The sequence below is a fragment of the Vigna radiata genome, chromosome 7 (genome assembly GCF_000741045.1).
Source record: "Vigna radiata var. radiata cultivar VC1973A chromosome 7, Vradiata_ver6, whole genome shotgun sequence".
Lineage (NCBI taxonomy): Eukaryota > Viridiplantae > Streptophyta > Magnoliopsida > Fabales > Fabaceae > Vigna > Vigna radiata.
In genome coordinates, this window is record NC_028357.1 from 17115205 (window position 1) to 17138720 (window position 23516).

Genomic DNA, 23516 nt, shown 5'->3' on the forward strand with positions numbered 1-23516 from the left:
TTTATTTATGTTATTATCTAGATCCAGATGTGAACTTTTAGATAAGTAATAAGAGTAAATTGGAGAATCTTAACATCTACTTTTTAAAGTTAAAATATAGGAAAAGATTCATCTATAGATATTTTTTGACTCTCAAATTAAGAATTTGGATATTTTGAGTAAAAAAAAAATAGCTACGAAAGAATGTTTATTTTCTAGTAAAATATATTTGTTGAGTTTTTGAATGTATAACACTCATGATAAAAACATAAAGTATCAAAATTAATATTAAATAATACCAATAAAATAACAACTTATTATCTATATAACAATTAAGAAAATAATTATAACAATAATATCTTACTTTATATATCAAATATTTTATAAGTATGTAATATTAAAAAATATCATAATATATTCAAACTATCTAGAGTTAATCACATATATTATTAATATATAAATATTTACATAGCAAATATATTTTAAAATATTACATAATAATTATTTAAGGCAAAAATATTAAATGAATGTTATGACATTCCCTAATACAAAATCAACTTATAAAATCACCTATTAAAAGTCAGCTAGAGGGGGTAGCGACGTAAATTATTGACCGGTGGCAATTGTGTAAATAAGTGAAGCCTATAGACGTTTGTTGGAGGGGGAGGAGGGGAGGGGGACGTCTATAATACTATAGACGTTGGTGTCCCTAGAAACTGACGTCTATATGTTTGACAAGTAAATGAAAAGTCATTTCTTTCCGTTCTATAGACGTCGGTGTCCCTCCTCCCCGATGTCTATAGTCTGACAGGTAGGTGAAAAGTTAATTTTTTCTGCCATTTAGACATCCGATCACACCACCTGACGTCTATATGCGATTATAGACGTCAGGGACCCTCTTAACTGACGTCGGTGCCCCTCCGACCCGACGTCTATAGTCTGTTCCCACCTACTGACGTCTTTATGCGATTATAGACGTTAGGACCCCTCCGAACCGAGATCTATAGTCTAACCAGGTATGTGAAAAGTCATTCCTTTTTACCAACTAGACGTCTCATCCCGCCAAACCGACATCTATATATAACACAAATATTAATTTTTAAATCGAATAGACGTCACATTAGTGAAACGTCCGACGTATATGCGATTATAGACATCGGATTTGTGGGCAACTGACGTCTATATTCTTTTAAATTGGATCTTACTGTTTGTGTATTATTCATATTCTCCCTCCCCAATGCCTTATGATAATATTATACATGGTTTTCTGTGATGAACTTGTCACATATCACTTGTTAATATTAAAAAGTAAAGGATATTTCTAACAGCTGTCTTAGGACATTGGTTAAGTAAAAGAATTTTTTTAAGAAATTATATAATGTAAATAAAAAAGTTATAAAAATGTATTATAGGCTTTCTTATATAAAATTATATAAAATAGAGAATATTTACGTGCATGAACCAAACACACGTAATTGGCGATATTATGGGTGGATGCATGTACGTTAGTTTAAGAGAAAGGAAGATGATATTCTAAAATCTTATGCTTTCCGATTATTATATATAAGCCAGAACACCATGGGGGATGCATATGAACATATAGATATGAATGAATGAAACCTTAAAAAAATGAACATCAAAGATATTCTTCATTCTTATCTATTATTTTTATTATCTTATTATTTATATTATTACTATATATGTGTAATTATAAGAGGACCATTTTGTTGTCTTCCCATGTTTCAAAATACGACGTAGGCACCATTTCAACCATTCAAACTGTCGGAAGATGATGAACTTTGAACATATATAAGTCAAAGAATAAAAATGACATAAAACATGCTATGATCTCGTAATTATTTTTCATGATAATTGGTGACCCTTAGTCAATATCATTTTTATAACAGTAAAGTAATCTCATATTTTTTTAATACGTGAAAACAATGAGGAAAATGATGGACAAGATAACCACCATTTTATTCAGTATTGGGAAAATTAAATTGTAGAGACTCGAATGAAAACTAAAAATTGGAGTGACTAAAAAATTCAAAAAAAAAAACTTAATAAAAAATATTTAAATTTATCAGGAATTTAAAATATTAATTAATTCTTAATATTATTATTATTATTATTATACACTAAACAGAGTAAATTGCTAAATTATTCTTCGTCATATTTGGATATGATATCTAATAAACATAATGATTCTTTTAATTAATAACATTTAATAAAATTAAAAGGATGTTTCTGTTACAATGCAGAGCTTCCAAAAGAGAATGTCTCTTCATTGAATTAATTTAAGTAATTTCCAAATTGTCTCATTCAAGTTGTCGACGGGATTTTGAACAATATTTGAGGGAGTGAAAATAATTTACTCAAAAATTGTATATTTCATTATTATCATTAATACAATAAAGTTAAATATATAATTTAGTTAAATATATAATTTAGTTTAATAATAACTATAAAAAAATCGTACATATCCTTTGTTTCTTTTAATTTTTAAACTATTAATGATTAAATCAGAACTAAAGTTTCTGTTGTTAATGTAAAACCAGGAAAAATTAAAATAAAACAAAGTAAATGATCAATTAAATTAAATAAAATATCATTAACTTTTCTATTCCTTCAAAATATTAACATGATTGATAAATCGATTATGAAAAAACACGTATTAAAATACTTTTTATTTCTACATTCATAAAAAATAATATAAAAAGGAGTTATAAAATAATAATTATTATTAAAATAATATTTTACTAGTGAAACAAGGGGTGAGTTTTTTTTCTTCGAGAATGGAAAAAACAAATAAGAATGACACTAAAAATACCAAATATCTTGAAAGAAAAAAAGAAAGAGGTCGAGATTGATTACAGTATATAAAAATCTTAAAAAATATATATAAAAGTAATAATAAATATGTATAATGATATTTAGACAACTTTTTTTGACAACATTGATTACGTGTTAATATGTGATTGGTCAAAAATTACTCCACAATCAATATTAATAATCATAAACATTATTGTGGAGTAATTTTTGACCAATCACAGATTGACACGTAATCAATGTTCAAATGTTGTCAAAAAAATGTTGTCTAAATATCATTATCCTAATAAATATATATCTTAATAGATTCTTTTATGCTTTATTATACTTAATTTTATATTTTATTATTTATTAACATTTAATTTTTGTTTTATAAAAGAAATAAAAAAATATTTAATATAATTTCTATCAATTTTTAATATACCACATATAGTTTAAAATGTTTTCTCAATATATCACATGTAATTTAAAACATTTTAAAAAATTTTAAAAAATTTGAGTATTTATGCCTTGCATTTGTAGCGAGTTCGTTATCTATTTTTCATTTTCAGTTGATCAATAAAATAAACGATAATTAAAATTTATTTATATTTGAATTTAGAGAGTAAGTTTAGTGGATTGGCAGTCCAACTTAAAAGATAATTTGGTATATATTTAAGTTAGTGTCACATTTTTTTTTCGAATATATACTCACTGACTTGAAAACAATTTAGTGTTAGATGTGTAATTGCAAACAAAAAAAATGAGAAAAAAATAAAATCAATTAAATAATTGCTTTTTCTCTTTAACCTAATAAATATCTTTTAAGGTTAGCCAATAACCATCAATAATCATTTGTTTACATTGTAATAAAAAAAGAAGAAAAATCTTGTAAGTTTCACTCACTTAAAAAATAAATAAGAATAGAAATTATTGTAAGACTATTTTTCTTAAAATAAAAATAAGATTATGGATGATCAAAAAATAGTGTTAAAATATCATTCTCCTTAGTAGAATGCATTTTATATATTGTGGTGAGCTGAATTGACTAATTAACTTAATTATTATTTTATATTTTAATATTGTTAGTTAATATTTTTTTATTTTATTATAAATGGGATAAAAAAAATATGCTTCAAGATGGATATATTTATTAATACTCTAATTTTAACATTATTTTTTATTAAAATTTATTTAGATTTAAATTTGTAAAAGAAATTGTAATTAATTGGATAAACGAGTCAACATATTTAACTTAAGATGGATCAAATGAAGTTTAATTTTTTTTTAATTCTTTACTAAATAATTAACCTATGATGAATCACACTAAATTGGACTGAAAACGTTCATTTTAACGACATTAATCTTATAAATACAATTTCAAGTAAAATTGTTAATCTACAATATTTCATTCTCAACCAAGTGGACTGAGAATTCACGAGATAGAAAACTCTTTAAACTCATATACAAAATAAAATTAAGCAATTTTACTTTAAAAATTTAAAAATGATAGTTAGATTTATTTAATGTTTTTTCTTCATACAATACAATAATTTTCTAAATTACATATTGGAGATGATTCCTAAATTTAAATACAATAATATTTAAAAAAAAAACAACAACATTAAATAAAACTTTTGAAATTGGAAGCGGCTTATATTTAATAACAATGAACATAAACATAACTCACTTTTTCTCGTACTGTTTAATCGTAGCATACAAACCCATTTAGGCAACCATGGCCAAATGTTTCTATCTTAAATTTGTGCAAAACTTTGATTATATGATGCAAAATTTCCAAATGTCTGTGCCACTAGTGTCTCCTAATTAGGAGAATGGTGGGTTCTAAAATTAACAATATTTTTGCAACTTATGATTAAAGCCTAAGGGCCACTAGCTTTTCTTTTTTTTTCTTCCTTATTTTAGGGTCTTTGGTTAGTCTTAATGATTAGTCAAAAGATCTTCTAGGGAAATGCACATTAACAAAAATTATTAGCACTTAGGTTAAACCAATGTTGTGTTTTTGACATTTAACATGTGTGCATATATATATAATTGTACCCTTGTACTTTATTTCAGTCTCACTCACAATTGATTGCTTGTTTTTAACTCGTAAAAGAAAACAAAGTTGAAACACATGAGATAGATCCACTTTTTTTACTATAACCTCTTTACTCTTTTTAATGATTAGGATTAACACCCCTCTTCATTAAATTTATGCAAATCAATGTTCTTTTCGGAAAGATTTAAACTTTTTAATAAAATATTGGACTTACAAAAAAGAAAATGTTAAAACATGTTGTCTTCACTGTTTATGAAAAAGGGCATTAGACAAAGAAGAGCTGGTCACTCTTTGTAACTAAGTTAAGACCTCTTTGATTAAAATTAACTGAGAAACGAGAAACGGAAGATAGTAAATGTAAAACATTTATCAATTTAATTAATTTTTATTAAGGAAACTGACTAACTATTTTTAATTCTATCGAGAAAGAGTTTAGCTGTACTGACACCAAATCTAATTATATAAAAAATTGATATCATTTTTATTCAAAACTTTAAATTAATAGATTAATAAGTTTTTTATCTTTATATAATATTTTATTTTCTCTTTTTTATCAAATCTTGAATTTAGACTCACCTCTTGAAAATCCTGGTAAAAACAACATGAAGTTGAGATAGAACAAAAACAAGCACCAAAGTTTGATATATATTAAAACAAAAGATATGTTCCGACTGCTTATATATGCTTTTGTTGCACCTTATTCATTGTCAATTTACCGATGTTCCAATCCCCAAATCAATGGAAGAATTTCATGATATCAGTACATAACTGGTATATATATATCTATGGTGAAAGATGAAAAGAGGGAATTGCTTAAAAGGACAAAGCTTGCCAGCCACTTGGGACAAGGGAATCCCATCAAACTCAATATTTTTATGGTGTTTGCAAGGAATGGTATCAACAAGAGAAGATTTTGGGTCCAAATAATGTAAAATTGTCAACAGGGTGGTTATCTTTTCTTGCATTGAAAAATTTTGTGGTTGAACAGAAACTCTTGATCTTGTCTGAAGAAGGGTGGTGGTGAGCATCATATTATAATGACAACCCTTGCATGCCTTTCACAGCTTTCAACTAAAGTAACTTCCATCCAATCATTTGTCACCCCTCTCAAAGGACACCTTGCCCTTATTTAAATGTCTGAATGAACTGGCAGCATCTTTGCTTCAACCTCAATTAAGCTGCTTTTTAAGTGCCCTTCCTTTTGTTAACTCTAATATCTTGTGTTTTGGCAAAAGGGTAGGTTCCAAAATGGGAAGACAACCTTGTTGTGATAAGGCTGGTTTGAAGAGAGGTCCATGGACTATTGAGGAAGATCACAAGCTTATGAATTTCATTCTCAACAATGGTATTCACTGCTGGAGAGCAGTTCCCAAGCTAGCAGGTATTATTTCCTTTGTGAAAAACTTGTTTACTTGTGACTTTGCCTTAAAGTTGTGTGTTATTTGAATTCTGCATTCTTCCTTTTTCTTTCTGTTTGGCATTGTGGTGAAGGATTGTCGAGATGTGGAAAGAGCTGCAGATTGAGATGGATTAATTATCTGAGACCAGACCTCAAGAGAGGTGGATTTACTGAAATGGAAGAGGATCAAATTATACAACTACATTCATCTCTTGGTAACAGGTATCAATATGTATGTGTAGTTATTATATGTTGCCACCAAAATCACAATCCTATACAATCTTCTGAAAAACTTAAATCATAGTTTATAGATTTATAGATTTTATAGATGTCTTCTAACACAATGAAGCACATTTTTCAGGTGGTCTAAGATTGCTTCACATTTTCCAGGGAGGACAGATAATGAAATCAAGAACCATTGGAACACAAAGATAAAAAAGAGGTTGAAGCTCCTTGGTTTGGACCCTTTGACCCTGATGCCAATTGGTGATGACAAACTCAAGACAGAGAAACAGCAGCAAAAAAGCACTTCAAAAGGGTCTGACCAAGACATGCATGCCACAGGAAAAGAGCCAAAAACAGAAGAAAAAAAGGTTACATGGGATGACAGCACTGGTTTTCTGAACAATTATGAAGTGTTGGGATCATGGCTGAGCCAAGAAACCAAAGGCTGCAGCAGCTCTTATTGTAGTTCTTCTTTCTCACTGGATGATTCTAGCAACCTTTCCTTGCAACAATGGGTTGAGGATTTGGATTCCAGTCTCTCATGGGATAGCTTCAATCCACTTTACACTGATTTTCCCTTCTTGGAAAATAGGCAATAAGCATAATTCCCTCATAACACCATCCCATTCTTACAATCTCTCCAGCAATAAAATGCTACAAAATATCCTGTCATCAAGAATGCCACTTTAATTCTACAAAATCAATGGTTTTGCTAATGTTATTACATATTGTTGAATAATGTGAATTCGATTGCTCTTTTCATCTTATTGGATTGAACTCCTCACCAACATTCTCACACTTTACGTCATACAGGTCATTTCTAACTTAAAAGTTGTTACAAATACTGATGAATGGATGTAAAATAAAAAAAAAAAAAAAAAATAGCATTCTTTGCTTCAAGAAATTCAGAAGTTAAAGTGGTAGGATTTAAAAAAAAAAAGAATAAGTTTGTGAAACTTATTAATAATTTGAACGATAGGATAAATAGAAAAGTAATTTAATAGATTAAAATGTAAGATTTGTAATTTTATTCATTAAAATTAATATAAAATAAAATCTAATTACTTAAAATTAATTTAAAATAAAATCTAAATGATTAGTTTTTAAATAAAAAAAATTCATATATTTAATTAATTTAAAATAAAATTAAAATATGGATGCATGCTATGTGCATCATTTAAGGAGTGAGTGTCATGCACAGTGATCAAAACAAGTCGGATCGGATAGTGTTTATCGTAACTTAATCTATAAAATGAAAATTCTATCCTTAATCTGTCTATTATTAATACGAGTATTCGTTTCAAAAAAACCTAAAAATATTTTAAAATCTACATATATTTATAAATATTAAAAAATATATATTTTATATATTTTTAAAATAAAATTTAAATAAAGTTATAAATAAAAATATATAAAATTTAATGTAAATAAAATAAAATATAATTAAAATTAAATTTTAATTAAATTTAATCTAATAAAATATAAATTAATTTTATTTTAAATTTAACTTAATTAAATAAAATATAAATTAAATTATTATTTTTACTTTTTGGAATTAACAAATATTCATAAGTCGAATAATATAATACCGTATCCGATCTATTTATAAGCAGATTTTAAAATACGTGAATTATTTATGTATATTTTGTCCACATATATTCATAAATACGAATTTTTTTTGTCATCCTAATCTTAAATTATGCACAGTGTGATTTGAAAAAAAAAAAGAAAAAAAAAAGTGAAGTACACTTGAGGCCAATAACATTGCATAAAGACTAATTTCTCTCTTATTTCCTCCCTTAGACGCAAATATTTATGGGAATTGATAAGATCGCCATTTTTTCTTCTCTCCAATGTATCTGACGGTTTTATTAAAGTTGTCACACACATCATCATGAAGTGTCCAAGGTTTTCCTTGTTTGGTCACTTTCTGTGCTTGTTACAATCTATCTCCCTTTGTTCCTTTTGAGAGGACAAAGCTTTATCCTTTTAAATTTCTTAGATAAGTTCATCACTTCTGCAAATTTTAAATATTTTTTATATACAATTTTATAATATAATCATATCTCCACTTAACGTTTGAATATATATCATCTTTAAAGTTTATTACTATTTTAATAATTAATAATTCACACAATGTCAAAATTTTCTATCCTTATCTCCTAATCATATAGGTTTTTATAGGGTTAACAATTATTCCTTAACTTTTATGATAGTCAATATGTGTTAGTTAAGAGAATAAAACTAAAAAGGTTTTATTATAATTTTTATTGAAAATGAATTACATGTCAAACTAAAAATACATTAATTTATGAATCAATGGTTATTAATGGTTATGAATTAATGATTTGTTACATTTACTCGTATGATTATTAATTTGCTACAATTATTTATATGAATGATTATTCTTTTATGATATTTAAATATTTGTATTAATTATTTTATTTGTATCATGTGTGGGTTACATTTTGTATTTATAAATATGACTTTTTTTTTATTAATACTAATACACACATATTAATACATGTACAATACTTTAATCAACTAAGCTATTGGGAGCGTTTTTTCTTTAAGAACAACCTTCTGCATGTTTCAATTCAAACTCTTTCTAACCATTTTCTCATTTACAATCTTATCTTATATTCTTATTTTGTGATTAGAATTGTTTGATTTTATTGATTTTTATCTAAATCTTATTATTATATATTATTATTATTATTATTATTATTATTATTAATTTTTATTTATATTTGATTATTTTTCTAACATTTAATATAGTTATATTAATTTTATAGTTTGATACATGAAAAATAATTATTATTAATATTTTATTTGCTAATTCTAAACATGGTAAACCTTGCGAAATTTTGAATATGTGACTATGAAGAATAATTATTTATCTTGGATATTAAATGCAGAAATACATATTGAATCTTCATTATGTCTTTAAATAAAGAAACAAGTCATCTAAGCAACTAATATGTCCATACAACAACAATATCATGGAAATGAATTGTATAAATATTCTGAATTTATTTCATGCTTTCTTATGACTGAACAAAACAATGAATTTTGATATGAAAAAATCATGAGATCCCCCCTCTCCCAACTAGCCCAGTTCCATTTCTAGAAGTGAATGCAACAATATATTTTATTCATATTTTTATGGTCATAGTTGTGGTCTTGGTCGTGATTGCGATCATGTTAGTTATCTGTTTATGGACATGGTCATGAAGGAAAATTCAAAAAGAAAATATTATCATTATGAAGTGGAACAATAATGTGAAAAAGACAAAAGAAAAAAAAAAGGTGAAAATAATGGCAAATAAGATTAAAATATAAGTTATCATTGTGGTGGTAAAGACTAATTAAATCATACTTGTTGTACACTAAAGCATCTTAAAAAATAAAGAGAAGAATATAGAAACACACATTGCTTATGTAATGGTGATCTTGATTATGGCCATATGGATGTCATTCATTTTGATATTGTTGTTTTCTTTGCTAAACCAGATGGAAACATTGATAACCTCAATTAGTGATGAGAGTGTTAAAAAATATATTTTTTTCTTTTTATAAAATGGAAGAAGTCTCTACATGATGAATTTTTTAATTTATTTTCATTATAATTTAATTTAAGGTGAATTTTCTATGGTATTTTTACTGTATATATTGGTTTAAAATATGTATGTCTAATGTTGGTATTATGTATAGGTATAAGAATCAAATTGTTTTTCTACTATAGAATATATATATATATGAATTACGTGTATGATGAACTATTATTATATAGATCTTATATAGTAATTGTTATGGAAGTGTAACCGGAGATATTCAAATAACAATATTATACATTATACATATATTAGAAATAGATATTTTTTAAGTTATTATGCATATTATGTGTAAGAATGTGAAATAGGTGTTTTCATAATTTGTGATTTTGATTTTGTTGCCTTATACATATATAAAGGTTCAAAGATTTTTCAAATGATGTTTTATACTTAGTTTTATTTAATATTACATAATAATATATGACTTAGGGAGTTGATTGATTTTGGGTGATACTTGTAACGAGTTGATGTTATTAAGTCCATCAAATTTTAATTATCTGTATGACCATTTAGTATGCAATAACGTTGTATAGACTAGTAGATTGTGTTTATGGATTATTCAATAAAATTGAACAAGTCATTTATGGATTAAATTAATTAGAATGTATGTGGTATAACAATATTAGTAAGTACTTGTTAAAATAAGGGTATTTTTCCTTATATTTTTATGAAAATATTAGAAAATGAATTTGTCATAATTTTTGTTTATGTAGATGACATAAACATTGTTAGAACACTTGATGAGTTCACAAAGGTAATTGATTACCTAAAAAAAGAATTTGAGATGAAAGATCTTGAAAATAAAAAGTTTTGTTTGAACTACAAATTGAGTATATAAATAAATGTGTTTTTGTACATCAAAAGGTATATATAAGAGGTTTTATATAACAAGTCATCTACTTTATGAACTCCAATGGTTATCAGGTCGTTATATGTTGAGAAAGGCCCTTTTATACCTTGAGAAAAGGATGAAGAATTTCTTAGTTCAGAATTATCATATTTTAGTATCATAGGAACACTAATGGGTTATCATATTTGCTAACCAAGATATAGTTCTTCACCTATAAGAAGACATTAAACTGAAGTAAAACATATACTTTGTTACCTTAAAGGTACTATGAATGTGAGTTTATTTTATCCAAATTATTCAAAATCAAATCTAATGGGTTATGAGGTGCATGTTATTTATCATATCCTCAGAATGATTGATCACAAACAAAATATTTGTTCACATATGGTTGCATAATGATTTCATGGCGGTCTATGAAACAAACTATAACAGTATCATCGTCAAATCATTCTGAATTTTGTCATTACATAAATTAAGTCGTGAATGTGTTTGATTAAGGTCTATAATTCAACATGTGTGACAAATTTGTGGTTTATCCTCGAGAAAAATGAAATCAACAACCATATATGAAGAAAATAGTGCATTGTTCAATTGAAAGGATGATATAGAGACTCAAAAGATTCCTTCATGTGAAAGATCTGGCATACTTATTTACAAAGTCTTTATTAAGGAGAACTTTTGAACAATTAATTCACAAGATTGACTCCGTCGTCTTAATGATGCGACTTCTCATGAAGGAGAGAAATAGAATATGTGATGAACAATATTGTATTAAAGAATAAAGAATGATGTACTTTTTTTCTTTAGTAGATTTTTATAAAAAAAAAAAATTCTAGTGAGGTTTTAACAGAACACATTTTGTGATGAATGACCATCCAAAAGAGATGGGTGTTGCTCCCTCCACCACCCCAAGTGCTCTTGCACCTCCCCACTATTTTCATTTATTCCAAAAATATTCTACACCTCCCTACTATTTTCTTTTATTCCAAAAAGACCCTACATCTCCCCACTAACCTCAACCATCTTTCCCTTTCTCTCTCTATATTAATGGAGCATTCACATGACTTAACTTGTGATATATTGCAAAATATTAAATTCAGAGGAAACTTCAATATTAGTGCTTTTACCACTTTCATTTTATTAACTTAAAAGTTAGATGCAAATACAAAATAATAAACATAATAATATTAATAGTAAATAATAATAATATATTATTATTATATACTAACTTTATAATGACGAAAGAAATAAATAAATTTCAAATCTCTAACAAATAACTTTTTTTTATATTTTAAGTATTTAATAATATTTTTATATTATTTATCTAATAAATTAAATACTTTATTCAAATTATTTGAGTCAAACATGTCGGTAAGTTAAAACATAATATAATGTTAAAAATTATAGATATTAAATGTAAAAAAAAAAAATACACACATATATAAACATTTTTTTAGAAATTAAGAACAAAATTTTACCATTTATTATTAAGTAATTTGAAGAGAAAAAAATATATTGAACCGCGAAAATAACATTGAATGAAACTTATTTAAGGGAATATATCACAAGTTCAAATCTGAGTCATGTAAATGCTCCATTAATGAGCCAGGTAAATGCTCCATTAATGCAGAGAGAGAAAGAAAGATTGTTGAGCATAGTGGAGAGGTGTAACGTAATTTTGGAATAAAAGAAAATAGTAGGAAGGTGTAAAATATTTTTGAAATAAATAAAAATAGTGAAAAGGTGCAAGAACACTTAAAGTAGTGAAGGGAACAACACCCAAAAGAGATTAATCAATAGTTGTCCATTTATTTACTACATTTACTCGTATGATTAAATGTTTTGCTATAATTACTTATATGATTCATTATTTTATATGATATTTAAATATTTGTATTAACTATTTGATTGATATTTTTTTGTTATATTTTATATATATATATAAATATGACTTTTCCTATTAATAAGAATATACACACAGAAAATCAGTCTTGATTTATTTTAAAATAATGAATTTTTAGTTGTAATCCGTTTTATTTTTATTCTTTAAATCAGTAGTATGTGTAGGATATTCAATTATGGGGCTGTTTACTTACACCATTTTAGTAAAACAAATATTTTTTAATAGAATAATCATTTATTATAATTTTTAATATATTTATGCAAATTCATTTAGAAAGAATTCGAGTTATATGTGGTAGAAGAGAGAAATAATTTTAAAAAACATAAACGCAAACTAATTTCTACTTATATATAATATTAAGAATAATTTAAATTTGTTGTTGGGTTACATTTCTTGATAATTTATCAAAATTAACTATGAAAATGGTAGATGGAACATTATTGAGTGAAAGAAACCTACACTTTCTTTACTTGGGGCAATTTCTGTTAGATTATCTTCGTTAGCAAGATAATTATGAAATTTTATGAACATAAATAAGAGTTTTATGAAATTTTAATTTTAATAAATTTTTAATTCATTAAAAAGAAGCTAATTTTAAGATAAAAAAAATTATTTGGCTTACATTATTTTTTTTCCTATTTTGATTGACTTTGTTTAATATATTTATTTATTTCGGACTTTAAAATGGTATCAATTTTGATAACTAATGTTTAACTTGGTCTTTTAATGTGGTTTCAATTTTAATAATTTATGTTCAATTTGGTCCTTTTTATAATGTTGTCTAAATTGTTAACGAAAAATTGTGCATGTTGATAGTGTTTGAATCAACAATTTGATTTTTTCTTTCGTGGTCGTCCAACACAATGTGAGTTAGAATCTGGCAAAGAGAAAACTACCTCGTTGTATCTATCCACCACCACCGTATCTGACCAATGTGATGTTGCCACATCATCTTCTTCAACTTCCCAACACATCAGAAATCCTAACCATCACCATCAACCACCACGCACCTACACTACACAGTGCCAATAACACGTCATTTTCATCCAAAATGTAAATCGCACCTACACCTCTCTAGAACGTGCAACTTCTATCTCCATCGCAAGTCTAAATCACCTCACCGTGAGAACACCCCCCCCCCTCACAAACCATTCTCGCGTGTTACCACAATCATCCTTACCCAACCATCTCACGAACATCAACAAACACCTGCACATGCATAGGTCAACTTTGACGCTACCATCCAATATCCCACCCTTCGTCGTAGATCTGAACCGTCTTCACACCAAACATTCACGTTGCAACTCATCGTCAACCACCATGAGTGAGACACCTATCACGAATCACTAGCCCAACCAAACCCTAAACAAATATGAACCGTAAGCAAACTTATGTCCATTGTGCAACCACTGCATATCTCCTCCATGAAACCTTAATCGCGCCTCCTTCATGCAAAGATTTGTTGTGAATCAGCCACCAATAGAACAGTAGAGGCCTAATATCGTGAATCTACCTTGTGAGATCTGTGCATGGAGATTAGTGGTTAGAAAGGATTTAGGGTTTCACTATTTAGAGCTTACTCGCGATGTTGCTGGAGGCATGATTCAGGTGACGAACGTGGTGCTTGAAATGGTTGTTATGGTAGAAAGAGATTAAGGTTGCATGAGTTGTTGGAGGTGCGATGGTTAACGGTGATGGTAAGGGGTTCTAATGTGTTTGGAGGTTGAAGATGATGATGAAACATTCTATCGTTAATAATTTGTGTACAGTTTGTCATTACTAATTTAGATGGTGTTATGAAAAGGAACCAAATTAAACATAAATTTTCAAAATTTAGATCAAATTGAACAACTAACCAAAAAAATTCTCGTATTAAACCAAATCGACCAATATGGATAAAAGAGTATTTAAACTAAATTATTTTTATTTTAATATTTTAAGCTTTGTACAAATCGATAGAAGTTAAATTATTTATTGCATTAATAGAACTTTTGGTTAGAAACTAACTATAATCAAGACTTTTTTTCTAATTTTGAAGATTGTATCTTGAAACATTAGGAACAAATCAAAATGTTCTCTAATTAAAATTACAAATAACCTTTAAGATCTTTCACATTTATAGAAAATAAATGTGTTGATGAAATTGTAATCAATGGAATTGACTCTTAGGCAGTTTATATGATTCCCTCTCTTCCAAGGAAAGACTTATTTAGAAATGATTTTTTTTCTTAGCGAAATTTAAATTCACCTAACTTCTTGTTTAATTTTTCCGGTATTACATGAGCTTGTGGCTAACCCTTCCATGATAAATTTCTTTTCCTTATTTTATATTGTATTATACTATATTATATATATATATATATATATATATATATATATATATATATATATATATATATATATTCACCCCTTAAAACTCTAAACTCAAAACTGAAATTTATAATAAAAGAAAAAAGAAGTTATTACAATGGATATAAACCAATGGTGAACGGTTTTCCTTCAGAATAAATAGATAAGAATAAAGTTAGGTATACGAACAGAACTATCGATTAAGCTCACATCTGCATAAGTTTACACTAAAAAAAAACTTATCATATGTTTTTAGTTTCAAACGCCTTTATTTATTTATTTTTTAACTCACATCCACCTTTCAAAACTCAAGTTTAATGGATAAAAATAATTTACCTAATACATTAAATAAATAAATAAAGATTTTAGATTGGGTTGTAAAATTGGATTTTATTCCATTCCAAATTTTAAATTATTTTTATTTTTAATTTTTTGTAATAAACAAATGTAGTTTTTGTGAACAAATGACATTAAGTATTTGTTAATGTAGCAAAGTCTAAAAATATATCTAATCCATTTTAAATTCAATTCATCTTGGTTACAAGAGTTGGGAATAGTACCTAAACCATAAAAGTTATTTATTGCGTGAGTCAAATATATATATATATATATATATATATATATATATATATATATATATATATATATATAAACTGACTAAAATCTATTAAATAATACAAATTTGTATATCTAATTTAAATCTAAGACAATCTTACATATAATCTTCAATACTCTCTCACATCGAGAACTTGGTCCATTCACACCAAAGCATGAAGCAAATGAAACGAAGAAGGCTAAGAACAGATCATAATTAAACCCAAATCTCAACTGGCATAAACTCTTAATGGCTTTGAAAACATATAACAAGGAAGTTGAAATTTCATCCATCTTGGCACATGAATTTAGCATTTTTCTTCTAGACATATTTTGTACTGTTCATTGTATTAGCACATATCACTTTCAGAAAAAACATCCAACCAGAAAGTGCAACTTTATAACAACGTTACATGAAAATTTAATGTTAACACTAATGCCTTGTTTACTTGAGTAGATTTGGGAGAAAGTGATTGAATGAATTTGAGAGGATTTGAAAGTAAATTTTTTTATTGTTTATTTGAGTGGATTTAGAGATAACTGAGAGTGGATTTGAAAGTAAAGTTTGTGAGAATTAGTATAGAATTTGATTTATGTGACAGATTAAAAAAATTTACTTCCATATTCAGTCTCAGTTACCTCCAAATCCACTCAAATAAACAATAAAAATTTATCTTCAAATTCATTCAATTACTATCTCCTAAATCCATTCAAGTGAACAAAGCCTAAATCCTATTAAATTCTTTAGGGTTCAAGAATAGACAATGAAAGAACCAAAAAGCATTTTGAAAAATTCAGGCCATTAACAAATCCCACAATATGTATTTAAGATTGCAGAAGCACCAAAACAGACTTGTCTTAGAGGTTCCGCTGAAAGCATTATTTTAGATGTGATTTATGGTTTAGGCACAATCATGGTCACTAGAATTGGTTTAAAATGACATGTATCAGTTGTATTGTTTAGTTCTCACAGGTTGCCCAACATACGAACTCAAGAAAAAATGTACACTTGGTGAAACCATGAAGCATAAACTAAAAAACCCTCACCAATGGAATATGGGACGTAAAATACAGAGATATAATAACTTTAAAAAGCCTTTAATATGAGGAATCATACCAACCAAGAAATCCACTTTAGATTAGTTCAGAATAAGGAGGCACATTGAAGTAATCCACAGCTAGAGTGATCCTTCAAGAGCTATTACTCTTGTTGAACAAAGATCCCACAAGCTAAAAATACACATAAATGTTACTCAGAAGCATAGAGAGTCTATCAACAATCAGCACTGCTTCTTTGTGATGATCATTTCAAACTCTAGGGAAATATATATAAAAGAAATAAATTCAGAAAAGCTCACAATAACTTTAGTAGAAACAACGTGCTGCTCCATTTACTGCAGAGATCATTTTGTGATGTTTCATTACAGCATCTTGATAACAAGACCATAACATTCTGGCTAGCAAGTCTATATGAAAATATGTGTATTAAATGCAATTTTAACGTACGAGTTAATCCTAAACAGATTTATAAACTAATCTTCAGATAGTATCTGCATCTGCTTCAAAAGGTGAAAAATGTGAATCATCAGAGTTAAATTATATTCCAAATTCTTAAATAGTAGAAGTATTTTTAAGGATCACTTTCACACTGTGCAGCACTCTACGACATTGGACTAACAATAAAACTTCAAATGCAAGTTACTAACCATAGGTATCAAAACTGTTTACATTTCCCTGACTGCAATGAGAGGCTTAGGAGGAGATAGAGATCTAACTTCAGGTGCAGAACTAGGGAAAAGTATGTTCAGCCTGTGCATTAGAATATCAGACCTAGATGGAATTTCGTTAAGAAGAAACTGCTGAACAATTGGCTTCTTAAACCACTCCATGACTGAATCTCCCGATGCCCTAAGAACCACTTTACTCACCTCAAAAGGAGATTCTACTGAGCTAAACATCTGTGCAATCACAATCTTCAAAGTTGCTCCAGTAACCAATTTTATCCGTCTTGGCACAATGCCATAATATAGCATGCGCTTTCTGAATCTATGAAGAGTATGCACTACTGCAATAAGAGCAGCTCCAACTGACAAGTTTCTAACATCAAGGGACCAAGCAATGTGCTGATCAAACACTATAGCCTTTGGGAAAAGTTTGTTCTCATAAGCAACCTTCCAAACACATCGAGCTCGATTTATCTGCCCCATAAGAACTAGGTAATTGAGAAGAACATTGACAAAGTACTTAGCCGCACCCTCCTCTAATTCATAATCAATACCCTGAAAGAATTCCCGGACAAAAGATAACACCGGCTGTCCCCTGTGGTCTGGGCCTGTGAAAAGTCCACACATAAAAGTGTGTGCCTTATGCTTTGTAGCACTGAGGATAGACATCAAATGCCTCTCATTTGTCTCTTCCTGACACCTAACCAGATGAGCTAAAATGGAGGTGTAGAGTATCAAATCAACTTTAGCAGCAGAGTTAACATATGTTTCCAGAAGAGGCTTGGCTGATTCATACAACCCACTCTTCATGCATGACTCAAACAACTGCCTGATAATAAAATTATTGGTTCTGATCCCAGATGAACCCATGAAACGCAACCACCTCAAAGCAAGATCAACCGAACCTTCCTTAATATACACCATCAAAACATCACTAGCTGTCACATCTATAGAATACCCCATGGTCTTCATTTCAAGTAGAATTTTGGCAGCCACATCCACCAGCTTTTTATTAGCCAGTAGAGTTAAAAGCACGGTATAAGTGCTTAGGCCAGGTCTTAAACCCGCATTAGTCATTGAATTGTACAGTTTCATGGCAGGATCAATTTGTCCAGCAGCAGCATGCATTTCCAAGAGACAAGAATATGTAGATGGGGTAGGTAGAAACCCTGCTTTTTCCATATCTAAAAACGTAGACATAGCAATGTCAAGCTTCCCTGATTTTGCATGGGATTCAATGACCAAAGTATACAAACCAAAGTTAGGCCTGAACCCTGCCATCCTCATCTCATCCCAAAGCCTTAGAGCGGTTTCTAACTTCCCAGACTTCACATAAGACTCAATCAGAGAAACAAATATGGTAGGGGGTGGCTTGTAGCCATAACCTCGCATCTCCATGTAAACCTTCATTGCACTGTCCAACCTGCCCGCCTTCCCCATAGAATCAACAAGAGACACAAAGACATTCAAACCAGGCCGAAAATCTCTCCCTTTCATCTCTTGGAAGAGTTTGAAAGCAGCATCAAGACGCCCTGACTTTGCCAAGTTGGGGATCATCAATTCATATGTCGAACCATCCAACAAACAGCCAACTTTCTCCATGCTCTCATACATTTCAAATGCCTTGTAAGGCAAACCCTTGTTCAAAAACAAAGTAATGAGCGAATTATACGTCTCCGTATCAACTTTACAACCAGCATCCACTATTTTCTTGAAGCAGCAAAACGACACCTCCAACTTCTCTGCCTTAGCCAAGTGCTTAATCACCCTATTACACGCGGCTGACAAGGAAACCCCATCAGCCGAATCACCAACCATCTCATCAAACAACGACTGAATCCCTTCAAAATCCCTCTTTTGATTCAGCCCATCAAACAACATGACATAACAGTCATCACTTGTAGCATACCAAGCCTGCCTCTTGGCCCACCTAAACAAACTCAAACAAGCATCAGAATCACCAATAACTTTCATCGCTTGAGCAATGTGAGTCATGTTGGGCACAAACTGTAGTTTGTCCAATTGGGTCTCCAATTCCGGCCCCCACTTCCACCTCTTCACAACCTCAACAATTTTTGCTACAGCCAGAGCATTCACAAAGGGCTTCTTCACCTCACCCACCATCACATGATCATCAAGACCAGGCTCCACAGACCTCACACCCTTACCCTTGTAAATAACACCACCCGATTCATCTAAGTACTCAATTTCCTCAGTCCACTCCTTAGACCCACCATTGTCATGGCAGTAACATCTCATACCTCTCATCCCCACAAGATTTGAATCATTGCATAAACGTGGGGTGGAGGGAAATATCGATGAAGAGGCCAAAAACGTTAACTTTCGGGTAAAGGGTTGCGCAGAAATAGAGGAGTGAGCGCGTGAGAGAAGAGAGAATTCATGGGTGAGTTTGAAGAGATTGGTAGCAGAAGAAAGCAATCGATTATAAATCATTGTCAATGTGAAGAAGCCAGAAATAAACGAAATAAAGTGCTTACAGAGTTTATGTTCCTGTTGTTCGGAGTTTCGGAGGTTCCATTCCACACCGCTTAAACCCTGAAATGAGTTTCCTACTGTCAGCGACACTTCAATCCCAATGAGGTTCCATTCTGAGTTTTAACTTTGATGTTTAAATTGGAAATTTTGTCACCTTAAATTTTTCATGGGTGGTTTTTTCTAGTTTAATCCTGAAAATCCCGAATTTTAGTTTAATTTATAATTTTATATTACTTATCTTGTTTTATATTCAATCTTAAATTTATATATTTATTTAAGATACTAGCAAGAAATAATTTAATTAATTAAAATAAATAATTAAGTTTTATAAAATTGTACACTTGATAAAAAAATTACAGATTTTGTAAAATATTAACTTAAAAGTCACATGAAAGATAGATATAAAAAATTTATTATTAGATATAGAAAGATAGATATAAAAAATTATTATTAGATATAGAAAGATATATAGATTAAATTTGTTAGAATATATGTAATCATATGTATGTTAACGAAAACAATTGAATTTGTTAATTAAAAAGTAGATGATAATGATTCATTATCGTATTGACTTTATTAATTAAAAAATGGAAGAGAGAAAATTAAAATATAATCTAAATGTGTGTCTACATATTTTAAAATAAAAATGTTAGATATATTATTTTTATTTTATATTTATCTTTTATTTTTAGTTGATTTGTTATTATTTTTATTTGTGTTTTGGGTTTAGTTCATATTTCTTTTATTATTATTAATAGAGAATTTTATGTGTATATTCAACAAGGGAGATTAATTTTATATATAATTTTTATTATATTCAACATTTTATTTAGAACTTAAGGTTCATTTAAGAAAAAAAGTTTTGTTGTCTCTACCACTAAATTCGTCGTTGACGGTGCAGCCCCGTTGTCGATGGTGTCATCTATTACGTTCAGCGGCGCCATTGTCTACCGATGTCACTATCGAAGTTCCAGTTTTGACTTACTATTACACGGTTTTGATCGTCTCGGTCAGGTGACTATCGTGTCGTCAACGACGCCTTCATCACCTTTTGGAGTCATGAATTTATTTCCTTTTTTGTCGTGCATGGTGGCACGTCTCAATGATTTAGAGCATCAAGGTCGCTCTTTTTCCTCTTTCATATTTATCACGTATGGTCGCACGTCTCATCTCTTATCAACAGCTATTCAGAACATTGAGGTTGCTCTTTTTCCTTTTTCAGGTGCCTTGATTGAAGAATCTTTGATTTTTAAGATTTCTTCATCAATGACTTCTTTCGTTGTTGCCTCTTATGACCTCCCTTCTATCACCATTGTGTTTGATCCGTCCATATATGTTTTTTCTCTCGTGGCAAAGATGGTTTTTTGTTAGTTTATTCATAGTCGTGGGGGCTATTCAACAATGACATATTTATCCATTGGATGTTAACAATGCATTTTTCAACAACTATTTGCAAGAAGAGATTCACATGGAACAACTTCTCATATTTGTTGCTCAAGGGGGAGTCTTCTAGGTTTACACTTCGTCTTCTATGTCATCTTCACAAATCATTAATAATTTGGTGTCACTCGAGTCTAGAAGAAGATATTTTCACTAAGTATTTATGGATTATATTAGTAACAAGCTTGATACATATAATTTGTATGCACTAGCTTGAGGGAGAGTGTTAGATATATTATCTTTATTTTATGTTTATCCTTTATTTTTAGTTAGTTTGTTATTATTTATTATTTGTATTTTGGGCTTAGTCCATATTTATTCTATTATAAATAGAAGACCCTATGTGTATATTCAACACAAGAGAGATTAATCTCATACATAGTTTTCACTATATTCAACAAAAGGTATGGTCTGACTTGCGCATTATAGTTATTTTTTTCATATGCATTAAGCTTTCAAGTTTCTGCAAAAGGTAAGCAACAAAATAACCTAGGTTGTTGAGAAAGATTTATGGTGTGTTTACTTGGAAGCAGGATTTAAGAGAGAAGGAGTGGATACATTTGAGGGTATGTGAGAGTAAAATGAGTGTTGTTTTTTTTAATCAATTTGGAGGTGAGTGAGAGTGGATTTGGAAGTAAAGTTTGTGAAAGTTAATATAGGATTTGACGATGTCACAGATAAAAAATGTTTTAATTGATAAAAAATGAACCTCGGTAAAAACTTCAAATTTCACTTCATTTACCGTTAGATTGACCTTAACATTTTATATATAGTTCATAAGGTATATTGATTCATCTTGACCACTCGGATTTGTAGATAGATGTTTGTGCTTAAAGGAATTAATTTCGCATTTTGAGTAGAGTTGAAAACTACTTAAATTCGATCCTTAAGTTACCTCGGTAAAACTTTAATTCCAATCTAGTTAACTGTTAGATTAACCTAGAATTTGGATATGTAGTTTCTAAGACATACTGTATCACTTTGACCGTTAGGATTTTTAATTTAATTCCTATATTGGGAGAAATTATTTTGCGTTTCTTAGGAAACTTACTACTACTTAAATTCTAATTTTGAATCACCTATGAAAAAATTAGGATTTTTGTTTTTGAAAATTTGAATTTACTATGGTATCAGATGATTTCATTTTGAATGTTTAAGATATAAAAAAAATATTGTTACCGTGATACTCCAAGAATAAAGGATGTTATACTTACCTTCTCCACTAGATTCAGAACTCCTCCTCCTCCACAAGCTTCATAATACCCATTATCCTTCACAACCTCCTCCATTGCCCTTCACAAGCACAGACCCACCAATGATGTTTGTTTTAGACGTTCACCACAAGCACATCCACCTTTACTTTCCCTTAGTAACACCTGCACTAGAAAAAAAAATTGTTAGAGTTGCCTTTAACAAGGTTTCTCAGTGTTGCAATTAACCATTTGAAGGCCATGAACAAGCTTTCCAAGGTCATGTAACCCAATATGAGCTCTTGGAATAGGTTAACTTGCCACTGGAACTGATTACAACTCTTGGAATAGGAACAAACAATTTACATTGTGTCCATGTTTCTAACATCATTAGTAGCTTATGAACATTTATGATACATTTCATGTGAAAAACATGATATTATCTAGGTATCAATAGAGGAAATGTACTTCAAAATTTTTTAAGAAAATTGAAAATAATAGTAGATGAAAAGAAAAAGGACTGTTTGTACCTTCCAATCTCAACCACATCAACCAATATTAAAAGACTTGCATCTAAGGAAAAGATGGTTACAAAATTTAAATGTGATATAAGCCAAATATTATAAAAAAAAAGTGAAAAAATTAAATATTATATGAAAAATAAAACTTATAAATTTATTGTTCTAAAAATTTAAATTAAAAATAATGTTTATCTTTAATATAGATTGAGCTCGTATCTTATATTTTTTTTCATAATTCATTCATCACACGAAAAAAAAGCACACTTAATATATATATATATATATATATATATATATATATATATATATATATATATATAAGAAAATATATATTTGAAAATTTTTTTTGACAATTTTTACAA

At 28.8% G+C, this 23516-nt stretch overlaps 2 protein-coding genes across 2 annotated transcripts; one reads left to right on the forward strand and one right to left on the reverse strand.

Moving 5' to 3' along the window:
* Positions 1-6004: 6004 nt before the first annotated feature.
* LOC106767881 (myb-related protein 315) lies at positions 6005-7149 on the forward strand. The gene is made up of 3 exons (XM_022784463.1): positions 6005-6230; positions 6341-6470; positions 6610-7149. The coding sequence occupies exons 1-3, from the start codon at positions 6098-6100 to the stop codon at positions 7070-7072; spliced, it is 726 nt and encodes a 241-aa protein (XP_022640184.1). The 5' UTR covers positions 6005-6097; the 3' UTR covers positions 7073-7149.
* Positions 7150-17152: 10003 nt separating this feature from the next.
* Positions 17153-20120, reverse strand: LOC106765596 (pentatricopeptide repeat-containing protein At1g79490, mitochondrial). Its single transcript, XM_014650272.2, has one exon. It carries the CDS (start codon positions 19959-19961, stop codon positions 17508-17510), a length of 2454 nt encoding a protein of 817 aa, XP_014505758.1. The 5' UTR covers positions 19962-20120; the 3' UTR covers positions 17153-17507.
* Positions 20121-23516: the final 3396 nt, after the last annotated feature.

What these genes read in the sequence shown, in the direction of transcription:
- LOC106767881 (XM_022784463.1), top strand. Translation starts at nt 6,098, where the DNA reads ATGGGAAGACAACCTTGTTGTGATAAGGCTGGTTTGAAGAGAGGTCCA. An exon ending in AGCAGTTCCCAAGCTAGCAG is followed by an intron (nt 6,231 to 6,340) that starts GTATTATTTCCT and finishes ATTGTGGTGAAG; the next exon opens with GATTGTCGAGATGTGGAAAG. An exon ending in CATTCATCTCTTGGTAACAG is followed by an intron (nt 6,471 to 6,609) that starts GTATCAATATGT and finishes CACATTTTTCAG; the next exon opens with GTGGTCTAAGATTGCTTCAC.
- LOC106765596 (XM_014650272.2), bottom strand. Translation starts at nt 19,961, where the DNA reads ATGATTTATAATCGATTGCTTTCTTCTGCTACCAATCTCTTCAAACTC.